This window comes from Aphanomyces astaci (genome assembly GCF_000520075.1).
Source record: "Aphanomyces astaci strain APO3 unplaced genomic scaffold supercont1.10, whole genome shotgun sequence".
NCBI classification, from domain to species: Eukaryota; Oomycota; class Saprolegniomycetes; order Saprolegniales; family Verrucalvaceae; genus Aphanomyces; species Aphanomyces astaci.
In genome coordinates, this window is record NW_009798273.1 from 70246 (window position 1) to 95174 (window position 24929).

Here is a 24929-nt window from a genome sequence, read left to right on the forward strand (position 1 = left end):
CGTATATTAATAATACTGTACATGTAACTCGTGTACAGTAGTACCGGTAATACAGAAATACCGTTATGGATGAATAATGCGAAAGATCCGACCACCTCCGACCAATCAGAGGGGTCGGAGGTTGATCGCAATAATTGAAATTAGGACTAGGAGTTATGGGTATATCTGATAATATCCCTATACAAGTACATACAATATTCTATATCCAGAACGCTTAGGAGCGAGCTTAGGCCAGGGCCGGGAGCGTAGCGAACCAGGCCCGTTCGCCCGCGAGTCGACTCAATATAACAGGAATGATCTATCGAAAGGTTGGGAGCACCGGAGGCCGGGAGCGAAGCGAACCAGGCCGAGGAGCCCCCCTACTGTCCTAGTTATAACCCTAAATAGGATAATTCGGACACAGGTTATCTATATATGACCACTTCATGGTCGGACCTTTGATGTTATGGAGTGGGTATTGCAATCATGGCACTGAGTTCGTCGGCGACGTTAACCGCCAACGGGCGCTTCAACACATCTCGTTGCAAACAGTTGGCCACCAACGCTTGAAACCCCGTGGGAACCAAATCGTGTTTGAATCGATCTCCATGTGGAGTGACCACTGGCGACTTCTCCAAGTTCTGAACGATCCGGACGTCGGTGGCGACGTGTCCGTGTGTGGCTACCCACTGGCAGTAGGGCAGACATCGGGTAGCAATCTCCCCCAGCACCACGCCCAACGTGTACACGTCGGACGAGGACGACCTCGCGCAGTTGTGGGCCACCACTTCCGGGGCATCGTACGCGACCGTGTGATGGCCGTATGTGTAGCCTGCCGGCCAACCCGCTGCCGCCCCTCCTCCTTGATCCATCTCGTCCAACACGTTCAGTCTGGCATGTCCCGCGCTACAATAACGTTAACGTTATTTCGATTTTGGCAACTTTTCTGGGGAAAACGGCTTGTTATGCCATTTTTTGTGGCATCCAGACCAGCCCTAGTACAGTAACGTTATACTTAGAGTTACAGTAGTATACCGGTATGGTATGTATGACGGAACTCCCGGAAATTGTGGTTGGTAATTAGTGCGGACCAATTTCGTGCAATATTGGGTGTTTGGGGTGTTCTATTACCGTAAAACTGTAGTATGCAGCACATTTCATAATTCAAGTCCTGAGCTACGAGCAAGCTCCATTCCACGAGAAGAATCTCTTTCAAGTGCACCATAAATTGGCCATCTACATTACGCACAACTGACTAACAAAGTCCTCGTCCACGTTTGAATTGACTGTGACACGAGACATCGGCAGCAACGTGAGTGTCATTTACTAATCGGAGTACAGAACAGATTAAGGTACTCAGAGAAACGATTAATAGTACAGTACTTGGATTAATATCAGGCCCACTCATCATCTTGTACTGTACTATACAGTGTAATGTACCCTGCAACGTTGGGCCGTGTGCCTCGTACGTAGATGAAAGAAGCAGTCGCAGGAGTCCTTGTACATACATAGCACATCATTGTTGTTGAGAAGGAAAGGCACGGACATGATAAGAGCTGAATGGCTGAATTCATTTGTACTACTGTACCAGTGTGTAAAGTAGATTACGGTACATGTACGGAGGTGTGGACAGGCGAACGACAATTGTCCGTATGTGAGGCGCGAAAAAAAAAACGAAAAAAAACAGTTTTTGCTACCTTCCAATATGGGAACCAACCACTCAAAAAAGAATACCATGGCCAAACGTGCAAGGGACACTCGAAGTACGTAAACAAAGCACTCACCCATACAGTCCGAAAACGCACTAGCGGATGTACTCCCAGCTTTGTCGCAAGCTACTAGGACGCCAGTGTTATTGAACGTCAATAGAAAACCCCGTTCTTGCGACTTCCATGCAAAGAACTAGGGACAAGTGGCTGGGTAGGTGGAGATGGCTGTCCATGTTAGCCTTGGTGGTCGCGACTGGCGCTCCCGTCGCGGACGCCGCCTGCGAGCCCATAGTCACTCAGGGCAATGCATGGTGCATGAACTGTGGCGCCACGTGCTTCCCTCTGCTGGACAGGATGCACCTTCACATTAACGGCCAAAGTCCCCACGCCAATCCTCGTGATCAGGACGTCCGCACTGAGATCGCGACCAACATCTCAACCACAGGAGCACTCATGGACGGCCCGTCGGCGGCACCCAAGAGCTTGTACGTGCGGCGTCATATCAAAGAGGCAGCGTCGACTAACATATAAGCCATCTTGTGTAGGTACATTTCCGCCACACACAGCCAAGCGTTTTCGTTCGCGTTTGACACACTCAAGAACTTGAAGCAACTGCATACCATGTACGAATGAATCCTTCTTCACAAACAATGGAGGCTGTCATGGTTAATAATGAAGTACACTAGTGCTTTGAACCGAGTATCTGTCTCGAGCTGCCGACCTCAAGACTTTGTCCATGGCAACCAAATAGCCCACATGTACGATCTGTTATCACCCCCACGACCACCTTGTTTGACAGATGCTGTTTGCAGTGTTGTAGCCAACTGCAAACCGCCCACGGCTATGACGATGGACTTGACCGAGCTATTCGAGTTGACACACATGTACATCATGCATCAGTCTGTACTACGAGTACTACACAGTCCAGCAGCTCACTGTCGATGTATGTGGGTAGTGACGTTCACAACTGCACGCTCAACGAGTTCCCATCCTGGAGCACGCCGTCGGCTGTCCAGTCCATGTAATCATACTCGTCCCCGTGTGTCAAGTAGTAGAATACCCATATGTGTTATCGTGTGGTAGCAAACTGGTCAACATCGGGCTCACTACATTTCCTTCGATCCCGCCCCAACTCGCGCCCAATACTTTCATGTACGTACAATCTGACCAATACCCCCCCCTGGCTTTGATCTTTACTCTTATCCTCATGGTATGTTGGTGTTTTATCAGTGACTTGACGCAAAACCCGTTCGCATTGCTCACGTCGTCACACTGCGACACGATTCGCTCGCGCAACATCTCAGTCGATGCCGCCGTGACCGCACAATGTCTTTTTTCGTCGAGTGTTTTGGGGCTGTCTCCGACTTCCCCCCCTTCTCCCCCCGAGGAGGCCCATACCAACCCGTGGAACTCTGTGTTTACATTCATCATGATCCTCGTCGTGTCGGCGCTCATGGGGGCTTTCGTGATGCACCGCCGGCGCCTTCTCACTCCGACGTCGCGCACTCCCGGCGGCACGGACGACTACCTCACGAGCACCACGCCCATCATGGAAACTGGCAGCCTTCCTTTATCCACCGACCAGCTGATGATGCTGTCCAAAGCCAAGGACGACATATCCGAGCCTATCTTGACGCCGTTCCCCCCACGAGCCGGCCGCTCGTACAAACTCCTTCCCCCAAAAGACGTCAAGCTCGCCGCCCGCCCCCCCAAAGCCCCCATCGGACAGCTCTCGGCGCACTACCACAACACACATGTGACACTGTACCGGTTGGACTACCGGGACTACGACCAACCCCGCATCGATTCGTTTCTCCACACGGTCGAAGTCCTCGCGACGCTCAAACATCCCAACATCACGCGGCTCGTGGGGGCCACCAAGCTGAGCGGCGTCTCCATCTGCGCCGTCTTTGACCACAGTCCAACCACTGACCTCGGACTGCCGTCGTTCCTGTTTCAAACGGCCGACTCGTCGATTCTTCTTCCCCTACATCCCAAAACCCATGCTGCGCTACACCGCCGCATGCGCACGCTGGCAGTGGGCGTGGCCGACGCCATCGCGTTCATTCACGCCACGACCAACGGCCCCATGACTCGACGGCTCACTAGCGCGACCGTGTCAGTGCGGCCGTCCGACGGATCCGTCCGGGTCAACCCCATGTCGTGGATTGATGACGATACTACCACCGATGACAAAACCAACAGCAACCATCCCATGGTGTCCTTTGGCAGCTTTGTCTTGGCCAGCGTCGCCCCGGAATGTCTCACAGACTCTTCGTCGTCTACGCAGTCGTCGGATGTGTTTGCACTCGGGATCGTGTTGGGGGAGATTGCCACCTGCGGCCGCCCCTTTGCATCTTGGTACAAGGACATGGGCGCTGTTGCCGCCGATGCCCGCATCCACGCCGTCTACACGGACGCATCGAATGATCCCATCAAGCCCTTCCCCACGGTTCCTCCAGGTCCCATCGCCGACCTGATCGCAGCATGTCTCGATCGAGATCCGTCCAAGCGACCCACCGCCGCCGTAGTCGTCGCGTCGCTGCATCTTGCATGTCCAGTGGAAACAAACGATGAAGATGAAGAGTCGTCGGGGACGGTGGCAGTGGAAGAGTAATATTATATATATATCGAGAGGTATCATGTCCTAGTGTCGTTTGTGGTCGTCATTGATGATGGTCATGCTGAGGTTGTTGGTTTGGCTGTCGAGATAGAGCGACGCCAGCTGGTCGTCGGACGTGGCTTGCACGACCGCCTTGTCCCGCCGCACGGCCAGAAACCGGGGAAATCGCAGCCCCAACCCACACGACTTGTGTGCGTCGGTTCTACTAGTAATACTACAGCTAGTATTACTAGTAGTAGAAGGAGGGGGAGGAGATGGGGCGTTGAGATAGGTGCTGCCGGCAGTGTACTTGACCGACTTAGTGAGTTGCGCCGCGCGAATCTCCCACACTTCTGTCGGCTCAAACCACACGTCAGGCTGGATCGACTTGACCTCGCTCGCGTCGTACTCTAAAGCTACGCACATATCAACATATTATTGTGAATTCGCTATAAATTTCCAACATTCGCGTGGTTTGTCTAATCAAAATATTGAATCACACGCTGGAGTTCTAATTGGTTGACCTTTCGGTAAGAGCCAATCAAATTCACTCAAGTTTGGATCAGCCAATAGCGTCGATTCGTGATTCGATTCGACAGAGTCTGGAAATGTATACCGAATCCAATATATAACCAATAATGTACCCCCTTTTAATACATATACTACGTACGCTTGACAGCGACCACAGTATCCTCGAGTCGCTTGGAAATCGCGGCCAGGTCGACGTCAGTGAACCCTGACCCGACCTTGCCCACCGTCTAGAACGTGCTTAGAATAGTGGAAATACATATAAAAAATATATAAATAACATAAATAATCAACAAAACATGGAATACTATGTATATACTTGTATTTATAAAATGTAGACGACAACAACAAATAAAAAATGATGCAGCAAGTCCAAGAGAGAGATATAAAACACAAAACATGTACATGAAACAGTTGGGTAGTGGGGTCGTAGCAAGCCAAGAGAAACGACCCAAACACATGTGCGCGACGTCCTTTGCCCCGGAACGCGGCGATGGGCACCAAATCGAGCGAGTCGGGAAGGAACATGCCGCTCGCCATGCACGGTGTCGCCGGAAGGTAGTCCCGCTTGACTTTGAGCCACGTGTGGGTTCGACACCCGGGCTTGTACGGCTCGTCCAGTGCCTTGACCATAAGACCTTCGCAGTCGGCGTCCACGGCAGCTTGGAGCACGTTCTGCAGCAACTTTGCAGGGGAGTTGGATAATAGATCTTCATTTTCGTCTGTATCCGGATCTTCGTGTAGCGAAAAGCTCACATCTTGGCTTTGGACAAACTGGAACCGTTGGGGCAGTTGCTGACGGGGGGAACGTGGTGGTTGTCCGGGTAGAGTTGATGTTGTGGATGTTGATGGCGGCGTAAACGCGGCATGCAGCGCCGCCCGGCGGTCTTGAAATGGACGGTGGACAAGCGACGTCCCGTTCAAGTACAAGCAATCAAATGCAAACAGACACATGGCCGTGTGGCCGTTGGTTTGCAGGGTTTGAAACGGCAGCAGCTGCTGGGTTTGGTCGTCGGCTACCGCCACCATCTCCCCTTCCACGATGATCGACTCGACGTGGGCATTCATATATGGCACCACGTGTGTTGAAATCGTGTCAAAGTACTTGTGGTCAGCTGGAATGCGCTCGCAGTTTCGGCTAAACACGGCCAAGTCTGGCCCTTCGTTGGTTGGCGTCATATGTGATACAGTACGCTTGGACACGTGGATTTGAAGGCGTGCGCCGTCGTACTTGTATTCGCAGGCGGCAACTCCGCCAGCGTATTTGCGCATCCGCTGAGTGATCTAAAAGTAGTTAGAACCTCCGAAAGAATAATAAACTAACAAGCATGGGGTGATGGTGTCCAAGAAAATATTGTGAATTCGCTATAAACTCCCAAAATTCGCGGGGGTTGTCTAGTAGACTAGGCGAAAAACCATAGTGTTGTCGATTTGAATATATGTTTTTTCTAGATGGACAATCACCATCTCAAAATATATATCTTTTTTGCTTGCACTAGGGTACTTTCGTTGTGTATAGATTTGACGTGGACTATTATATTCTATAAGTTCGAATTGAAGATGAAAAACGTCGGATCAGTTAAATATCGCATGCGTTTGCGTAGAAAAAGATATTTGTTCTCGATATTATATATATATTGATTTCTTTGGAAACCCACAATTGCTTTAAATAGTATGATTATCCAATTTTATGTTTTGAAGATGGAAAGTACATTATATATATATTATATATACATATATATATACTGTATGCTCAAATAAATATCGCATACGTTCGCGTGAAAAATAATAGAAATTTGTTTTCAATATTACGGATTCGGTACGAATTTGCAGACCCCGTCGAATCGAATGATCTCGCCGCCGAATAATCGAATCACGAATCGACGCTATTGGCTAATCCAATTTTGAGTGGATTTGATTGGCTCTTAAAGAAACGACAAGTATATCAACCAATCATAACTCCAGCGTGATTCAACATTGATTAGTCCAATTATACGCAATCTTCGACAACGTACTTGGTGCAAAGTGGACACGGGGTACCCCAGCATTGTTTGCACGGGCGTGCCGGGCTTGGGAGCGGCGTTGGCTCGGATGTAGCCGGCTTTGGCGTCCAGCGACGGCAGCGCGAGCACGTGCCCCAGCGTCTCGACCAGGTCCTCGAAGATCGGGCGCTGCGAGTACGCGGCCGCCACAGACGCCACCCACGGCTGCAGCGATGGCTTGTCGGCGTCGGCATCTGCGAACGAATGCGCCAGCGCCATCACGACGCTCTTGGACCCGACGCCAATGCGGAGGTTTTGATGCTACATATATTGTGCTTTCGAGTGAAATTTCATTGTGTTGTGGTTTCTCGTTGGAATTTAAATCGATTTGATTGGCTACCTCAGATGAGCTCAAAATTATTAGCCAATCAAAAAATTCTCCATGAAATTCAACAACCAATCAGATCGATTGTGGATCGGTTTGGTCGGCGCGATTCGATTGCACCACCAAATTTGTATCAAATCGACAATAGGACAACATGTTATATATATATATACATCGGTCCAGTCGTATTACAGAAGCATATATTATTGCCAAGGCGATTCGAAATTGGAGTGGGGTGCTCTCAATCGAAGAAGCAGACGACCCAAATCGACAGGCAATCATCGATCGACCAATCAAAACACACAACACGAATCAAGTAGCCAATCAAATTCTCGCTTCAACCTTTCCACATCGAATCATGGATGACTGAAATTACGACACTTCTACACACAAAACTCAGTATACAGGGAATCGATCGATCCTTGGATATTTGGTACATTAGCCCAAAATAATTCCAAATATTGGCTGAAAGAACCATACAAATGCCCATTTATCCATGGGATGTAAACGGTGGGTTGAAAGAAGAATTAAAACTAAAATCTATTCGTAGAAACATTTACGTTGTTAAAATACCTGATGTGTATATAAAACAACTTAAAAAGTGAATATTTGCCAATCAAACACTTTCCAACCGAAACGACGCCAAAGATATTTGGTCAACATGCTGGACATTTGATTCTTGTGACGAATCTCAAGGTGGCAATATGGTCATGTTATTGACGTACGGCGAGCAGTCGAGTGAGGAAGAGGGCTTCGTCGACGGTGCTACCAGTTCGCAATAACATCATAACCCAAATAGATAGATATCTAATGCAAGTTGGATAGATCCTACGACGCTCGAGCCAAGAGGGCGGCGGCAATGTCCTACAAGGAATCGACTTTATGATCGTTTTAGATCAAGTACGTGTATGCACCTGCTTGCGCTGGGTCGAGCCAGTGCCCGCTTGAGTGGCCATTTCGCGTAGCTGGCTACCAAAACACATGAGAACTGTATCCCATATGGCAAGGGTCATCGCACTCGTAAACAACGTCAATGGTCATGGAGGCAGACGAATCGTCATCGAATGCACGTGGCAGAGTCAGGATGGCTTGCTTGAGCAAGTCTTCCACCGCCGTGCCATAGTCCCCTAGAAATGTGTCCAATTAGAATGGTCTCGTGATCGACATGTACCTGACTTCTTGTACGCGTCAAAGATTGTGGGGATGTCTACGTGGCCGGCATCTACCACCATATACGTTGGTGCTTGGAATATCCCATACTCGTGACTGTACTGGCAAAGGCAGTCTGGACGACAGGGGCAAACGCCTTGTCACGGAACCGAAGCTCGACGCCTTCATGCGTTGGCGCCAGCTACAGATCGGAACATGAGAGCGATGAAGACGCGGGATGCTGGACACGAGACCTGCGACGTCATGAGGTACATGGCCTTGGGCAGCTGGGTGGGCTGGTTGTCGCGAATGGTTCGGAACGCATTCGACAGCTCCGAGATGGACGCATCGCGGGAGTTCTTGAGCTACGCCAAAGCGTGCAACCTGGTCATGATCATTGGATGTCCTCGCTCATGGACCTACTTGGATGCGACGAAATGTCGCCGCCAAATCGCGGAACAGCATGGTGATCCCAAGCAAGGTCAAAATGCGCCGACGAGTTGGCTATTGGCCATAGTTCATACCATTTTCAGCGAATCATATCCGCTAATGAAGTTACCGTTACTAACGTTAATTAATACTACGTAGTATTAATACTATAATAGTACTCCGGAGTACTACCGTTGTACTATAATATTACTAGTAATACGGAGTACTACGTAGTAGTATTTTCGATTTTCTTCAAATTTCCCAATTTTCAGCAATAGAGCCGAGACATCTGATTGGTCAATTATACACTTCGCCCTTTCCGGTAGAATATCGAAAATACATTGTAGCCAATCAGCGACAAATAATTTGGGATTGACCAATGGGAGAGATTGGTGCCAGCGAGATTCGATGGAACGGGGTTTTGAAAAATCTCCAACACTTCAAGTATTAACAGCCGTAATAAGTTCAAATTTGGACGTCAAACTGTGTTGTTTCACGGACAACGACGGGCACTGCATAACGTTGTATTATGGCAGCTTAATGCCATGAATGCTGTCGAGATGTTAAAGCAGAAGGTATGGAGCTTCAGAGGGCCACCTCGTCGCCCAACACCAAGCTTAATTGCTGGGCGGTGGCCCCGAGCTTGGTCATTTCGAGTTTCACGCGCATCCGGTTGGCTTTCAAGTTGAACTCGGCTTCTTTGGTCTGCGCCAGCATGAGTCGTTGCTTGAGTTCGAACTCGCGCTCGGAGCGTTCTTCCCGATGGCGCTCGATGGCGAGTCGTTGGGATTCCAGGTCGTAGCGCAGCTCGATGTCCAAACGCCGAAGTTCCAACGTTTCGCGCTCGGCGTTGGTGATATCCTCGTCGTACTGCTTGGGCGGGAGCAAGCTTGCGACGTTGACCCGAGGCAGCTCCAGCGACTCGATCGACGGCTGGTACGGCGATGGTCGCGCACGTTTCCGCGACACGGCCGGTGGAGTTGCTTGCACGTTGTTAGTGGTAGCTCCAACCTCCAGCTTGGCCTTCTCCTTCTTCTCAATGCCGGCTTGGGCGTCAACGTGGTCGTTCCAGACAACTGGATGGCGATTCTTGATGTGCAGCGTGCCGTTGGACGGGTTCTGCTTGACGAGGTTGATCAAGCAGTCTTGCCACGGCACGTTCTCCTCAATACACTTGATGCACACGTAGAAGCACATCTTTTGTCGCTTGTTCAGTTGCGGCGTCTTTAGCTTGTAGATGACCGACCACACATACGACGGCTTGTCGACCTTGAAGTACTCCTGGCTGATGTGTTGGGAGTGCTGGGGCTGCGGGTGCTCTTGGCTGCTGGGATCCAAGTCGTCGTCGTCATCGTACTGCCCGGGCGCTTCGAATGGCACGTCGGCGGGGAATTGACTCATTTCAAAATTGCAAATTTGCGACTAGTAAGGGAAGGAGTGGTGTGTAGTAGCCCCCCTATCTACTACTTACTGGGACGGTGTACATAACATAATTTAAACAATACTAAAGTGAGGACAACACATAGCTATATGTTATTCTATTCAAAATAATATCCAGTGTCGGTCTAATAGTACGAGTATAATTGGTTCAATTTAATTATATGATTGCATGTGGTCGTCTGATTTCTTTTCACGCCTCTTCACTATATCCGGATAATTACCGAAACCGGATACAATCAGAACTCGTTGACGAATCTGCGAGGCCTTTCTAAATACTAAGTAGTATTCTGAGAAAAATATCCGGATATTTTGCAAACCATGGCACCATCCATGCTCACATGTCAACAGCTACTAGCGTTAACGTTAGTATGCACTTCCTAGTACTCGCCACCATCGCAATGACTTCTGCAGTGGCATTGGGTACAATAATGCGTACAACCCTGTTTCAGCTATGCTGCCGCAGTGGTTAAAGCCAGTCCCCAAGTCCTGTGCGCTTTAATCTGGGTGCATTAAAGGGGGCGACGCCACGGAATTTGGCAGCAAGTACTGTCTCAAGTGTGACGAGAAGGTAGCGTGGTTCTCCAACGACGGACAAGCGTAGCTAGCTAGCTGTATGACACCATGACTGGCTTGCAGAAGAAGCTCGTTCCGATGGTACGCCATCCGAACCGTTGCGTTCAACTCCCATCCTGCGTGCTACACTACCGAGAACCGCATCGGTGTGTGCGACTTGCCGTCTTAGGACTGGGTGTCCCTGCTTCCAGTGATCGGCTTCAAGACGCTCGTCAAGCTCAATGGTACTGTATCAAATTCGCTTGGTTTTTCTTCGTTTTCTCAAGCAACCCGACTGCAAAACACAAGATGATCGGTAAGTTCTAAACTGGAGCGCTATGGAGAATGAATCGACACAACGAAATGTTACAAAAGAATCGGCAGAAGAATTGAGCCAATCAGATTGCAGGAAACCATCATCGACGTTTAAATAGTGTGTGGTTTCAATTAGTGTGATACTAAGCACCACAGGACACCTTTTTACATACAAACTTCAATACAAAGAATCGATCGATAGATTTGGCGATTCTGCACAAAGTCCAAATATTGGGTAAAAGGACAATATGTGGTTGTAAAGAATTATTGCAGCAACAATCTACAAGGTTCAGAGGTCAAAAAGTTGCCTGAGCGCGGAGATTTGGATGTTCTCCCGAGCCGCCTTGCCTTACAGTTAACAGTAAGTTGAGACTTTTTACGTTAAACTGTACAGTACTATTAATAGTACAAGTATTAATACTATTAATATAAAACTACGTAGTATCACTTGAATGCCCCTTAAACTACTTGGAACTTCCCCTGACAGTACTAACGTTACTTGGAACATTCATACTGGTACAGGACATACGAAGTAGTCATCACTACAGTGGAAGTTTAACGTTATTTATTTATTTTTACGTATCAGGAAGTACAGTACTATTAATAGTACTCCGTAGTACTACTATTAATACTACTAATGTTAATATTAATACTACGTAGTAGTACTATTAATATTTTAATATTAACATTCTACTTCTTCGAAGTACTATTAGAATAGTACTTCGAAGAAGTAATTTGAAAGGATACGAGCATAGAAAACACTTTAAATGAATTCATGTAAAATGTACAGAATTTCATCTATTCCGAAACGCAATCATAAAATTATCCGGATGAATTTATACTGCTGATACTGCTGTTGTGTTGTTGTCGCATCAACCAACATAAGCTTAACATGAGTGCGTTGTGGTGCAGCTCCTTCACGAGGCTAGCGTCGGCATCGACGTCGGGATTAACGGAGTCACTCGGAGACGATGCTCTTACGCTACGCATGTACTTGCTCGATCACGTTGACTTGTTCCCAGCTGTTACGTCCATCCCAAGCGATTCCAACGCAGTAGTCGTGCTCTCACTTGCGAATCTGCGTCGACTCGGCCTAGTCTCTCATTCGTTGGTGACTGTTCGACACGGCGACTCGGCGCACGTGGCTCAAGTCCAACTGCAGCTGCATATGGCCGACGACATCATGTACATGAGCCCATTCCTGGCGCACAACCTCCAGTGCGTCGAAACCGCCGACGTCGTGGTCGAGCCTCATACGACGTATGCTCGGATGCAAGCCATGCCGCCCACGGCCTCTCGTGTTGAAATCGCGCCCATCCTTTCGAACGCATCGTCCTCCAGTGCTCGCGACGAGTCGCACGTCGTTCACGCACTGCATGCGTTCTTTGCCACCCCGCGACTAGTTCAACATGGCGATATCTTTGGCGTTCCTGTCGTCGGCACATATCCAGAAAAGCACTCAAACCCCCACCTCCTGGAGCCCTCGTGTTCTTCCACGGACGTCCTCGTCATCGTGCATGCGGACGTGGTGCTATTCCGCGTGCAAGCGATGACGTGGCACGACGACGGGCCGCCATGCTCCTCGACAACCTCCCCACTAGCGCTGACAGTGCTCAAGTCCAGCACGACCGTCGTCCAGACCCCAGCCACCGCCATACGGCTCTTGCACGAACGACAGCTTCGACAGTACTCGTTTTCCGCGATGGCCGCCGCGGCGCCACTGCCGGCAGTACCGCCATCCATTTACCCCCACCACATGCAGAAACTCATCGAGTGGCTCCACCCAACGACGGTGTCGCTGCCGATTTCGATCGCATTGAGTGGCGTGGCTGGCAGTGGCAAGAAGACGTTGCTGTACAACGCCGCCAATGCATTGGGGCTGTTCGTGCTGGAGGTGGCGTTCGCCGAACTCACGTCCACGTCCGAGCTGCAGTTGCTCGACAACATCCGTCTCGTGATGCAAAAAGCCAAGTCCATGGCGCCGTGTATCTTGTTCCTCAATCGATTCTTTGTCACTGAGGTACACGTTTAAGCTTGTATGGAGCAAGGCGGATGGATTGCTTTTATATATACAAACAATATAAAGGAGCAGGAGACGTGCCTTTCATTGATCGATATATATATATATATTGATAAGGAACGACGAGTGTGCAATATATATCATTTTTAAATGCCAGTTGCTTTTCATTTATATGTATAATATATTTTATGAGGATGGACGTGCCATTTATATGTATATATATATATATGTGAAGGACGATTGCCATTTATATATATAGAACGACGATTGTGATATATATATAAATATATAGAACGACGATTGTGATATATATATAATACAAATGAAGATGGATGTGTGTAGTGTGCGTTGCCTACATGTATATATATATATACATAGAACGACTATTATTATTGCACTATACATATATATCTATTTGTTTGACAAACAGATAACCCCATAGAAAGACAACGACGAAGCCGCCCTTCGTCTTAGCGCGGCCCTCACGGCGGCATGCTTGACGCAAGACAACATGCATCAAGTGCCGGTGGTGGTGGCAGTGGAAGACCTGTCGGACGTCCCTGCGCTTGTCCGGCAGGGGTTCATGTACGAACTCGTGCTGGAGGCGCCGTCGGAACTCGATCGGGTGGCCATTCTCAAGCACTTGACCGCGTCCGTGTCGTTGCATCCGGTAGCTGTTGATCCTCATCTTGTGATATTCAAACCTGTATGCAGGACGTACATATGGAGGACATTGCACACCGAACAGCAGGGCGGACAGTGGGGGAGCTCAAGGCGTTGGTGGGTGATATATATATTTCTTGTCGAGCTAGTTGTTGTCTTAGATAACGATGGAGATGATAGATTGCAGATGCGACGAGTTACTGCTTAGAAGCGCTGGCGACGGGGGACATTGGATTATTGGACGACCTGCAATTGCCCGACCTTGCACAGTTGCAACCGACGCATTTCGACCACGCGATTCAGCACCAGCAGACGAAAACGTCGCTGGGACTGGGCAGTTTTTCCATTCCGAACGTCAAGTGGGAAGACGTCGGAGGGCTGGATCATGTCAAAGATGAGATTCTAGACATGGTAACATATTTGATGCTGTATATATATATATATATGTATGTATAGATGCATATTATATATATATATATATATATATAGATGCATATTATATATATATATGTTGATGCATATGATATATATATATAGATGCATATTAAATATATATGTTAATGCATATTATATATATGTTGATGTATATGTTATATATATATTTATGCTCACGGGGATGTGCATGGGACGTGTAGGTGCAATTGCCGTTCAAACATCCGGAATTGTTTGCGGCGGGGGTGCGGCAGCGGTCGGGGATTCTACTTTACGGTACAGTGCCTTGTTCACTTGTGTATGTTATGGGGAGTTTTGTTTACGGTACACAGTCTCGTTCACGCGTTGTTGATGCTTGGGGTCTTGTTTACCCGGCACTTTCTCGTTGATGCTTGGGATTCTACTTTACGGTACACTGGCTCGTTCATTTTACTGTCTCGTTCATCTCGTTCACTCGCTGATGTTTGGGGAGTCTTGTTTCCGTCTCATTACTTGTTGACGGGGAGTATGTACGGTACACTGTCTCGTTCCCTATTGATGCTCGAGTCTTGTTTACCGTACACTGTCTCATTCGTAGATATTTTAAGTTGATGATACTAACTGGTTATTAGGCCCCCCTGGCACAGGCAAGACGCTGCTGGCAAAGGCCATCGCGACCGAGTGCAATATGAACTTTATCAGCGTCAAAGGGCCAGAACTGCTCGACATGTACATTGGCGAGAGCGAAAAGAACGTTCGCCACGTGTTCCAAATGGTGCGTTTGTATGGGGACTCGAAACGTTTTAAACAATCGAACGTCTCGTACGACTGTAGGCGCGCAACGCCCGGCCTTGCATCTTGTTCTTTGACGAGTTGGACTCGCTGGCCCCCATGCGCGGCCGCGGCACCGACTCTGGTACCCCCGTCCGTCTCTATTTTAATATATAAAAAAGTTGTGATTTTAATATTATTTTTTATATATGATATTTGATATTACGCTGTAAAGTTAAAATCGCTCAGCGGGCACTTAATGGCCTCAGTTAATATTATTTTTTATAGGAGGGGTCATGGATCGCGTGGTATCGCAATTGCTGACGGAAATCGACTCGAATTTGTCCCAAGTGTTTGTCGTGGGTGCCACGAATCGACCAGATTTGATCGAAACGGCGCTGTTGCGGCCTGGTCGGTAGGTTACATGTTTGCCTCGATATATCATATGGCAACAATATATGTTGATACTCTATTTTTCACACATTAATATATATATATATATATATTTGTAGCTTTGACCGACTGTTGTATTTGGGTATTTGCAACGACAAACCCACACAACTCAAGGTCGTGCAAGCGCTGACCCGCAAATTTCAGTTGGCGCCTGACGTCGACTTGAACGCTGTACGTACTACATGTGTGTCGTTGGGTTTTGATCCTGGACGAGAAATATATATATATATATATATCGCCTTATATAATATATTTATGATAGGTTGTGGCGTTGTGTCCGTTTCACTATACCGGCGCCGACTTTTACGCGCTGTGCTCGATGGCGTTATCACTCGCCATCAAAGATCGGGTGGCGGCCATCCAGTTGTACATTGGTACGACTTTTCTATTGTGCTTTCGAGTGAAATTTCATTGTGGTTTCACGTTGGAATTTAAATCGATTTGATTGGCTACGTCAGATGAGCTCAAAATTATTAGCCAATCAAAACCCATTTCTCAATTCAATTCAACCAATCAGATCGATTGTGGATCGGCGCGATTCGATTGCACCCCCTCCCCAAATTTGTATCAAATCGACAATATATGAATTTATTATTTTTGGGGATTTATACAAATAAGAGTTGGACTTGTGAAAAACGCTAATATTTATTGATCATTTTTGATCTAGACACGGCCAACCAGGATGACGTGTATTCTGCTCGGCCGCTGCATGTGGCGACGGTTCTGGACATGATGTCACCCGACGAACTGCAGGTTCAAGTGACCCACGGGCATTTCGCCTCGGCGCTGCCGCACGTGGTCCCGTCCGTGTCGGCGTCCGAGCTGGCGCATTACGACAAGCTGCGCGTACAGTTTAGTTCGTTGGCACCCACGCAATAATATCGGACATTTGGCTGAAATAAGATAGACTACCGGGCTGTATTCTGTAGTATAAACACGAATCGAATTCAAGGTACTATTAATAGTACAGGGTTGTATATACAGTGTGGGAGATGATCTCTCAACCTCAATAAGATCGAGGCAAAGTGTAGAAGGAGGGAATGAAATTCTATCACTAGAACGACATGCATCATGAAGTGACCAAGGTAATGATTGACCAAAGTCCGCTAGCTGCAATTGCAACTGTAGGACGCGGCCGAAGAGGCCATAAAGTGCCCGCTGAGCGATTTTAACTGTTAACAGAGTAATATCAGCAACACACCTGCGGGACTCAAAAAGTCTCTATGCAGCTCGAGTCGATGATGATTGTGATTGCACACACGTACTGTACTACTACCGGTAGATGTACAACGTTGAGGAATGTGCATACTGTATGTTGATGGTACATCCGCCAAGCCCAGTGTCATGTTTTGTGTTTTGCATTTTTGTCTTTTCTGGAGGCTGCGGGAAATGACCAATATAGCCATCGTTGGCGACATAAGCGAGGATAAACGTATGTCTAGACAAAGGAGACGAGTTTTAATGCAAGTCGACTTTGTATTGGATTCCGCTGTTCTAAATGTGTACGTATGGCCGCCAGTTCCGATGGTTTTTGAAAAAGTATCCACCACTATATTCCACGAGAACACCGTTACGTATTTTTAATATAAAATAAGTATGTCATAATTTAAAAGGATAACATCAAAACATAGCATCAAGTTAACATACCCGTAAGTTAACATCAATGTTTGTCATAAATTATGACAATGTTAGCTATCGAGAAAGTACTTGACTATGTGTCGTTGAATTGCTCAGCAACGGCTTGTCTGGGCGGGGATACATTTAATATGAAAACTGAAGAGATGGCTGCGGGCTATATAACGAGACGTGATGTGTGGTGATTGCACTTATTTAGCATGCGTGAAGTGACCTCAAACATGCCAAAAAACTGAAATATAGCCTACTTTGGGTGTGATTATATCCCGCAATAAGCATCGTCACACCGCCCATGCCTCTTTATTACGTAGTATCAATGCTGCTGTACATGCTACCATGTTCTTGTGTTGATCAGTGATCTATGAGCCACGAAGCAGCACATTAAAGACGCATTTTGGCGAAAACTTCAAATATAGCGTGAAACATGTCAAAAAACAAATATTGTCATCTTGAGCTATAATTTATAGCATACATTGATATGTTATGTTATAATTTTCGAACATTTAAATGTCATACTATTTTTAAAAGTTATGCAACCGTTATGTGTGGAGCCAAGCAACTCAGCGCAATCGATGCCAAACCTTCAAAATGGCATTAAAAGCAGTGCACGTTGCTTTCTCCCAGGCTGAACTCGATTTGATTCTAGCGTGTTGTATGGTGATGATGAATAATAATGTACTGCCATATCGTTTGAGGATCGTAAAGTTGATCATTTCCCGCAGCCTCCAGTGCTAACATACAACGGACGCGGCAAAGTTCAATCCCACACAATTTGGTTGGTTGTCTGGCGCTTGTTTGGCTTTGCTTTTGCTGCTCGAGTTGTTTGTCAGTTACAAACTATACTTACGCGAAACGGCGCTATAGACCACTGAGAACTGCTTAAACGAGGGTATAGATAGCTAACGTTACTATAGATAGCCGCAAGCCACGACCTTATGAAACGCGGCTGGCTATAGATAGCCGCAAAGACCTGTTTCGCAAAAAAACGATTCCCGCAGTATTTAAGGTGTCGGCAACGGATGCCGCGAGTGGAACCCTTTGTCAGTGCGTTCGCCGGACCCACGGCCAGGTCGTATCGGACTCCAGCCTCGCGGGGACGCAGTCCAATGCAGGAACCGTCATGGAGAAATACGCTGGTGGGGCTTGTGTACGTCGTGGGCTCTGTGGGGTTGAGTCTTCAATTCGTGTTCACGTTGGGGCGCCACACAACCAACGATTTTTACTGGGCACACTTCAACACGACGGGGATGCAATCGTATTTGGCCGATCTGTGCAACGTCCAGCTGCCGCTTCTGCAAGCGCCGACCGCGATCGAATTCAACCGCAGCATGGCCATTCCCAAAGATTACACTGGGCCCAACACCCTCGTCAGCGTGAGCCCTGCCAGGGCGCGGTCGTTTCTGCTTCAGACGATGCCATTGGACCAGATCGTTCCGAGTCTCCAAACGTCGACCGTCGCCGCCAACTTTAAGTATATGACGCCATATTGTTGGGTGGATTTCAACCACACGTTTGAGATGGCGCACACCGCCAAGCGACAACAGCGATGCCTGCTGCACGATCACGACAATGCCGCCGTGTACCTCGAGTCGATTTTACGCAACGCCAAGCCGCAAGACATTGTGAAATCGTCGTACTTTTCCGACTTGAACTCTACCATATTTGCCGCTTTGTACGAGTCCAACGCTGGCCGCGAGTGGATGACCTTTCTTCAAACCCACGAGGTGGCGCCAGTTGCTGTCGAAATCGCCACGTGGCGCGACGCTGGGCTCACAAAATGGATCGTGCAGGTCAACAATGCAAACGACCAAGGCTTATTGGAAACCATCACGGTCGTGAATGCTCTGGGCATTACGTCGACAATCACAATCGGCAGAGTGCCTATCCGTGCCCGGGGGGGCGCGGCGTGGACGACCGCGAATGCGTACTTTGGGATTTGGAACGATCTGGCTATTTGCAGCACGTACTTTGGCTGCAGCCTCGTACGCGGCGCGTCGAATCACTTTGAGGCCATGGGCCTAGATTGGGACGCCGACGTGGTGGCTGAGGAAGTTCCGTCGCCGACGACGCTACTCGTTCGCCGGTACATTGGACCGTTCGGGTCGTTGGACTTGCGTTTCGTGGCCGTACCACCTGTCCTCTTGAACCTCGTCGCAGAGTTTCAGCGACAGTATTACGATGAACTGCAACGCGATGCCACCGCCCGGGAAGCGTATCGCGCGTTTGTGCCTGTGAATGTCGACCCGATTCCACCAGCTTGGAACGGCCTGTCATTTTATGGCGGCAATCCACTGTGTGCAGGCCACGTCACCCGCGCGTACCCGCAGGAAACATTTGGGTTTTACGAAGCATGCGACAATTCGGTTCCGTACACGATTGTCCTGGGCAGCGACAGCGCCGTGTTTGCACTTCTAGCGATGGGGCCTCTTCCTCGTGTGAACGCGAAGGTGGAGATTTGTGGTATGTGCCGCACAAAGCAACTGGATTGCCACGACGCGCTTTCGATGGCGTCGACTGTGCAGGAGAACATTCCCGGGTTGTCGGGTTTCCCCCCGCAACAACCTGCGTTGTTGTCGGTTCTGGTGACTTTAAACCTGACAATGATCCAATTCGCGACTACCAACCACAACACCCACGACGACGATGTATTCTTGACTCAACCGATGGTCGAAGGGGGGGCGTTGTGGGATTACTTTGGGTGGGTGTCCCTGTATGACTGGGTTCAAGGGACCCGTGAAGTGTACATGTTCGAAGGGGACGAAGGCAATGTGACGCTCGTGTCGCCGTATTATGCCCGCTCGGAGATGTCGGCCAACCCCCTCGAAGTCCCCCAAAGCGCGTGTCTTTACGTGTGGTACCTTTCTGTGTACGTGACGTTTGTCCTGTCCAGTGTGGGGGCGTTGATGATAGTATTTGGGAGTTTGATTCGGTTTCAAACGGACCCGACGCAATGGTTTCACTTTAATCGGGTCGTCGGGTCCGTCTGGATCGGGCGTCCGTTGCTCTTGGTCCGCGGCATGGCCGCCGCGACCATCTTGTCGACCGCAAATGAGCAATTCATCATATCCCATGGGTTTTCCCAGTTTACATATAACGACCGAACGCTCGACGACGTGCTCTTGTTGGCCGGCGAGGCGCTGTGGATTACTTATGTGCTCGTGGACATTTGCTTGCCAGTCACCCACGGCGTGTCGTTCCTGTACGCGCCACTGAGCAGTGGGTTGGCGTGGTGTACCATCGCTGCGTTGGAATGGACGATTCCGTACAAGTCTGAAACAGTTCTGCAGCCCAACAATTGCACCGTTCAACCTACAGGACAAGAAGTGTACTGCACCAGTGGGTCTATTGCTATTGGCAGCTGGAACCGTGTCGTCTTGATATGTGTCGTGAGCGCTGCGTCCGTCGTCGTGGCGTACGTTGTGGTCAAAGGATGCAGCACCGTATCGATCGACTACCACGAGACCAAACCCTCGTCAAAACATGTGCATTGTATGGTGCCTGGCGCGTCGCACGGGCACTTGCTCAGGGCTACGCACGAGCATCGCATGGACAATGTAGCGTGCATCATGTCTGGCATGATTCCGCTCATGCACGACCTGTTTGATGTGAAACTGTGGGCAGTTATGCGCAAGAGCACGCGAACCCCCGTCGGGTTTACGTTTCCGACTCTGGGATTCAAGCGCCACAACCAGGGGGCACTCCCGGGACCTCCACCACCATCACACTTTGTGCCACGTCACCAACCCCACCGTCGGGATGCGATCATGGGCTTGATCTACATGGGCGCAACCGTCGCAGGAAGCTATGTGTACCTGGCCTTGACCGATTCCACCATGGCCAACGACATGTGGTGGACGACATTTAACAGCACAGGCACGCAGCTGTTCTTGTCGTCGTGGTTTACATTGCAATTGGCTTCCACCAACGCCCTCCTGCCGTCATCGACTAGGTTGGACGTTCCCAAGTATGCAAGTACCCAACGCTACAACTCGTCGACAGCGTCGATTGCAGTGCCTCAGTTGTACGCGACGGCCATCCTCGACGAAGTCAATACACTAGAAAACGTCGTCCGCGGGCTTCGAGCCATGGACAGTTGCTCATTGCCGTGGATCTTTGCGGCGCACTGCTACGTCGATTTCGGCCATACATGGGAAATGGCGCCGACAGCAGCCAAGCAGCAGCGCTGTCAAAATGAAACAGATAACGCAGCCGTGTACTTGGAACCATTGCTTCGAAATGCGCACTGGCCCGACTTATCCCGGTGCTGGGGCGATGCCATTGAAACGAGTATTTTCAAAGCACTACGAACGAGCGTGACGGGGCGCGAGTGGATTGCGCACACGGTGCAAACGATGGACGACGGCATCATTTTGGCCGCCGCCGCCGAGGTCAGGTATTGGCAATCCCATGGCATTTCGTCGTTTACGACCCAGTGGCAAAACTTCAAGATCTTGGGCGTGGTCGAATCGTATTCAGTGCGCAACGCGTTTGGGTTTTCGCACCCGTTTACGCTCAAGCAGTTGAATTCGTCGGTGCAGCTCCAAAGCCAAACCAGCTACAAGCTGTATTCGGGGCTCGCGAATACCTTCACGGCAGTGTGCACCAACGGGTCGAGCGTGGCGGGGCGTTCGCTCATTCGAAACGCCAACGACTTTGCCTTTCAAAATACAACGCCCGAAGCCCTTCTTGGGACTGCGTTTTTGCATGCACTGGTCGTCCCGATTGGACCAGCATTGGGTTCGATTCGAGCCATGATAGGGCCATTTGGCTCGATCGACGCAAGGCGAGTGGCATGTCCAAATTCCCTTCAGCTCTTGTATCGAACCTTGACGGAAGACGTCGCGCAGGGCATCGTGTCCAACGCCCCAAAGCTTGAAAACACCACGGCGCTGTTCAAGGGTCAGTACTACTCGCCGCTATCCAAGATGTGGAGCGCGCAACAACTCGTGGGCGGCAACATCATGTGCGAGTCTGACCCTCTCTCAACCAACTATGGGAACGACGTGAGCGAGTTCTTTACGATCCATGGGCGCTGTGACTCGACCCTCTTGGGCACGGTACGCCCCTCGGGCCCCATGCAAGTCATGTCAATCATCGCGTCCAACTTGAGCTCGACCACCGACCCTGCTCCCATTTGCGAACGAGAAAAACGCTATCGTGATGGCTGCCATCTTGCCTTGACGTCGCTCCTTCCCCTGGTCCAGTATTTTCCCGTGCATGACATCAAGGATTTAGTTCACGCTGTCGTGGAGGACGTCCGAGACAACTTGAGGATTGCCCTTGTCCAGTTTGTTCGACAGCAGGCCAACGTGAATGCGTTGGACCTGTCGATGTCCATGCTTTTTGCCCCCACCGAGCCAGAATTTGAGTTTTTCGCGTGGTTTTACCTGTTTGAATGGGCAGAACAAACCCGCGAGGTCGTGATGTTTGAAGGGGAACACGGGCGCTTGACCACCATGTCGGGCAGCGTCCCCCCCGTCGCTCAGACGGTGAATGGCATGGAGATACCAGTGTCCGTGGCGTTTTACACGCGTTTAGCGATCCAATACGTGACGTTTATGTTTCTCCTTGTGGGGTGCTGCGTCTTGTGCTACATCATCGCAGTGCGCGGTTACGTGGAAGGGCGGAACTTCGTCAAAGTGAACCGTGTCGCAGGAATGGTGTGGGTCGGCCGTCCGTTGATTTTGCTTCGGGGGATCACGGCGATTTGTCTCTTGTCGACTCCGAGTCTGTCGCTTGTTCAAACCCCCAACGGCGTCGCGTCGTACTTTGTATCGCCGCCGCATTTCTGGCTAACGACGTTGATGTCGTCGGGCGAAGCGTGTTGGCTAGTTTACATCCTCAACGACATGTGTTCCCCGTTCACGCTCAACCACACGGCGTACGCGTCCAAGAGCAGCAGCTTGGTGTGGTTTGTCTCGTTTGTGCTCAGTGTGGCATCGCCTGTGCAACACGAAGTGTCGGTGGCGAGGAAGTGCACTGTTGAATCCGTGGACTTTCAACTTGTCTGCGACGCAGGGACAGTATACTTTGGTAGTGTTTCACGTTGCCTCGAGTTGGTTGGCATTGCTTGTGTATCGTGCATGCTTTGCTATCGCATCCAGCGTCGAATTCACACCAATCAAGCTGAGGTCGAGTCTCGCAAACACACATCGCCCATGCTGCATGCTGTGGCGATCCACAACCTACACTTCGCAAATTGGCACTACAACGGACTCTCGTACATAGACAAGGCGACGGCGGCCATGACAGGAATCCTCAGCCTTCGAATCGGCGAGATGTTGTACCTGTTTGACATCAAGTCGTGGCGACTGCATTCGATCGACACGGCCGACACGCGCGACACCTCCATGGATCCGTTCCTGTTCCAAGCAGTCCCGTTGATGGAGTGAGATGCACCAACCCCTCCTTCCAATTAGTCGTGCATGTTCCAAGCCTTGTAATTCCATTTAACGTCTTGTCGTCTGTGTCGTCATCGCGGTGCGGTGCCGCCGACGTTCAATCCACTGCGCGCGCAAAACCAACATTTGAAATTGGATGACGTCAACACATTGCAACTTCAACCTGTTATCCGGAAAAGAAGCCGGATAACATATCCGAGGTGCTCTTGATGTTTGTATGCCATCCGGAAGATCTTTGTTGACGCAGCGGGTCCCGCAAAAATCAAGGGACTTCCATCATTCTCGCATTCACCACCGCCATGACCCAAGTGTTCATCGTCGCTGCCAAGCGCACCCCCTTCGGCGCCTTTGGCGGCAAGCTCAAGTCCATCTCTGCGACTGACCTTGCGACCCACGCCACGAAAGCAGCGTTGCAAGCCGCCAAATTGGACCCTGCTCTCGTGGACACTGTCATTGTTGGTAACGTCGCTCAAACGTCGTCGGACGCGGCCTACCTTGCCCGCCACGTTCTCTTGAAGAGCGGTATTCCGCTTGAAAAGCCTGCACTCACGATCAACCGCCTGTGTGGGTCGGGGTTCCAAAGTCTCATCAACGGGATCCACGAAATCAAACTCGGCGAAGCGTCCATCGCAGTCGCTAGCGGGACCGAAAACATGTCCCAAGCGCCGTTGGTGTCGTACGGCGACAAATCTCGATTCGGTGTCGGCCTTGGTGCTGGCCTCCAACTCCAAGATTCGCTGTGGTCGGCCTTGACGGACTCGTACGCGAAGTGCCCCATGGGGATCACCGCCGAGAACCTGGCGGCGCAAGTCGGTGTGTCACGCGAAGAATGCGACACCGTGGCGTTGCGCAGTCAAACATTGTGGGCGAAGGCTCATGCCGCCGGGGTGTTCGACGCCGAACTCGCGCCCATTGACGTCAAGGTGAAGGGGAAGTTTGAGAGCTTTGCCACCGACGAACACCCGCGCGAAACGACGCTGGAAAAGCTTGGCAAGTTGAAGACTGTGTTCAAGGACGGCGGAGTCGTCACGGCGGGCAACGCGTCCGGTATCGCGGATGGTGCCGGCGCGATCATTTTGGCGTCGGAGGCGGCGTTGAAACACGCGGCCCCGCTGGCCCGCGTCGTCTCGTACAGCGTCGTGGGGGTCGACCCGTCCATCATGGGCATTGGTCCCGTGCCTGCGATCCAACAAGCGTTGAAGCGCGCGAACTTGACGCTCGACGACATGGACTTGATCGAAATCAACGAAGCGTTTGGCGCGCAGTACCTCAGCTGTCTCAAGGAACTGGGTGCGAACCCCGAGATCTCAAACGTGAATGGCGGTGCGATCGCCCTGGGCCATCCGTTGGGGGCGTCGGGCAGTCGCATCACGGCCCACTTGACCCACGCGCTCATTCGCACCAAGAAGCGCTATGCCGTCGGCGCTGCTTGCATTGGCGGCGGGCAAGGCATTGCCATCATCTTGGAAAACGCGACGCTATGATGTACTAATACACATTCCAGT

At 50.0% G+C, this 24929-nt stretch overlaps 6 protein-coding genes across 11 annotated transcripts; 4 read left to right on the top strand and 2 right to left on the bottom strand.

The window, feature by feature from the left end:
• Window positions 1-121: 121 nt before the first annotated feature.
• On the bottom strand, window positions 122-998 carry H257_05282 (hypothetical protein). The gene is made up of 2 exons (XM_009830096.1): window positions 436-998; window positions 122-359 (listed from the first exon to the last, which is right to left on the bottom strand). The coding sequence occupies exon 1, from the start codon at window positions 849-851 to the stop codon at window positions 444-446; it is 408 nt and encodes a 135-aa protein (XP_009828398.1). The 5' UTR covers window positions 852-998; the 3' UTR covers window positions 122-359; window positions 436-443.
• Window positions 999-1785: 787 nt separating this feature from the next.
• H257_05283 (TKL protein kinase) lies at window positions 1786-4488 on the top strand. Of its 3 annotated transcripts, XM_009830098.1 has the most exons (7): window positions 1793-2173; window positions 2234-2311; window positions 2375-2446; window positions 2501-2572; window positions 2644-2709; window positions 2772-2840; window positions 2919-4488. In XM_009830098.1, the coding sequence occupies exons 1-7, from the start codon at window positions 1872-1874 to the stop codon at window positions 4303-4305; spliced, it is 2046 nt and encodes a 681-aa protein (XP_009828400.1). In that variant the 5' UTR covers window positions 1793-1871; the 3' UTR covers window positions 4306-4488. The 3 variants fall into 3 exon arrangements, with proteins under 3 accessions (XP_009828401.1, XP_009828399.1, XP_009828400.1); XM_009830099.1 differs by having other exon boundaries at window positions 1786-2173; window positions 2234-2446; XM_009830097.1 differs by having other exon boundaries at window positions 1786-2173; window positions 2375-2572.
• H257_05284 (hypothetical protein) lies at window positions 4200-8895 on the bottom strand. Of its 3 annotated transcripts, XM_009830100.1 has the most exons (12): window positions 8758-8890; window positions 8589-8699; window positions 8458-8536; window positions 8357-8407; window positions 8204-8312; window positions 8100-8154; window positions 8018-8049; window positions 7911-7950; window positions 6834-7121; window positions 5224-6102; window positions 4961-5048; window positions 4200-4706 (listed from the first exon to the last, which is right to left on the bottom strand). In XM_009830100.1, the coding sequence occupies exons 1-12, from the start codon at window positions 8797-8799 to the stop codon at window positions 4336-4338; spliced, it is 2145 nt and encodes a 714-aa protein (XP_009828402.1). In that variant the 5' UTR covers window positions 8800-8890; the 3' UTR covers window positions 4200-4335. The 3 variants fall into 3 exon arrangements, with proteins under 3 accessions (XP_009828402.1, XP_009828403.1, XP_009828404.1); XM_009830101.1 differs by having other exon boundaries at window positions 8458-8895; XM_009830102.1 differs by lacking the exons at window positions 8357-8407; window positions 8458-8536; window positions 8589-8699; window positions 8758-8890 and having other exon boundaries at window positions 8204-8335.
• A 327-nt stretch (window positions 8896-9222) lies between these two features.
• H257_05285 (hypothetical protein) lies at window positions 9223-10176 on the top strand. Its single transcript, XM_009830103.1, has one exon. It carries the CDS (start codon window positions 9526-9528, stop codon window positions 9991-9993), a length of 468 nt encoding a protein of 155 aa, XP_009828405.1. The 5' UTR covers window positions 9223-9525; the 3' UTR covers window positions 9994-10176.
• Window positions 10177-11925: 1749 nt separating this feature from the next.
• On the top strand, window positions 11926-16366 carry H257_05286. 2 transcript variants are annotated; one of them, XM_009830105.1, is made up of 11 exons: window positions 11926-13090; window positions 13533-13760; window positions 13805-13870; window positions 13934-14164; window positions 14389-14461; window positions 14797-14939; window positions 14999-15080; window positions 15205-15350; window positions 15448-15559; window positions 15651-15762; window positions 16056-16366. In XM_009830105.1, the coding sequence occupies exons 1-9, from the start codon at window positions 11963-11965 to the stop codon at window positions 15451-15453; spliced, it is 2103 nt and encodes a 700-aa protein (XP_009828407.1). In that variant the 5' UTR covers window positions 11926-11962; the 3' UTR covers window positions 15454-15559; window positions 15651-15762; window positions 16056-16366. The 2 variants fall into 2 exon arrangements, with proteins under 2 accessions (XP_009828407.1, XP_009828406.1); XM_009830104.1 differs by having other exon boundaries at window positions 15224-15350.
• A 1676-nt stretch (window positions 16367-18042) lies between these two features.
• Window positions 18043-24908, top strand: H257_05287 (hypothetical protein; the record flags this gene model as incomplete). Its single annotated transcript, XM_009830106.1, has 2 exons — window positions 18043-23411; window positions 23672-24908. The coding sequence occupies 2 exons, from the start codon at window positions 18043-18045 to the stop codon at window positions 24906-24908; spliced, it is 6606 nt and encodes a 2201-aa protein (XP_009828408.1).
• Between the last annotated feature and the right edge of the window lie 21 nt (window positions 24909-24929).

What these genes read in the sequence shown, in the direction of transcription:
- H257_05282 (XM_009830096.1), bottom strand. Translation starts at nt 851, where the DNA reads ATGGATCAAGGAGGAGGGGCGGCAGCGGGTTGGCCGGCAGGCTACACA.
- H257_05285 (XM_009830103.1), top strand. Translation starts at nt 9,526, where the DNA reads ATGGCGCTCGATGGCGAGTCGTTGGGATTCCAGGTCGTAGCGCAGCTC.
- H257_05283 (XM_009830097.1), top strand. Translation starts at nt 1,872, where the DNA reads ATGCAAAGAACTAGGGACAAGTGGCTGGGTAGGTGGAGATGGCTGTCC. An exon ending in CCGTCGGCTGTCCAGTCCAT is followed by an intron (nt 2,710 to 2,771) that starts GTAATCATACTC and finishes ATCGTGTGGTAG; the next exon opens with CAAACTGGTCAACATCGGGC. An exon ending in CTCGCGCCCAATACTTTCAT is followed by an intron (nt 2,841 to 2,918) that starts GTACGTACAATC and finishes GTGTTTTATCAG; the next exon opens with TGACTTGACGCAAAACCCGT.
- H257_05284 (XM_009830100.1), bottom strand. Translation starts at nt 8,799, where the DNA reads ATGCTGTTCCGCGATTTGGCGGCGACATTTCGTCGCATCCAA. An exon ending in TGTACCTCATGACGTCGCAG is followed by an intron (nt 8,537 to 8,588) that starts GTCTCGTGTCCA and finishes TCCGATCTGTAG; the next exon opens with CTGGCGCCAACGCATGAAGG. An exon ending in GCTCGACCCAGCGCAAGCAG is followed by an intron (nt 8,050 to 8,099) that starts GTGCATACACGT and finishes GATTCCTTGTAG; the next exon opens with GACATTGCCGCCGCCCTCTT.
- H257_05286 (XM_009830104.1), top strand. Translation starts at nt 11,963, where the DNA reads ATGAGTGCGTTGTGGTGCAGCTCCTTCACGAGGCTAGCGTCGGCATCG. An exon ending in CGTCCGTGTCGTTGCATCCG is followed by an intron (nt 13,761 to 13,804) that starts GTAGCTGTTGAT and finishes ACCTGTATGCAG; the next exon opens with GACGTACATATGGAGGACAT. An exon ending in GGCCATCCAGTTGTACATTG is followed by an intron (nt 15,763 to 16,055) that starts GTACGACTTTTC and finishes TTTTTGATCTAG; the next exon opens with ACACGGCCAACCAGGATGAC.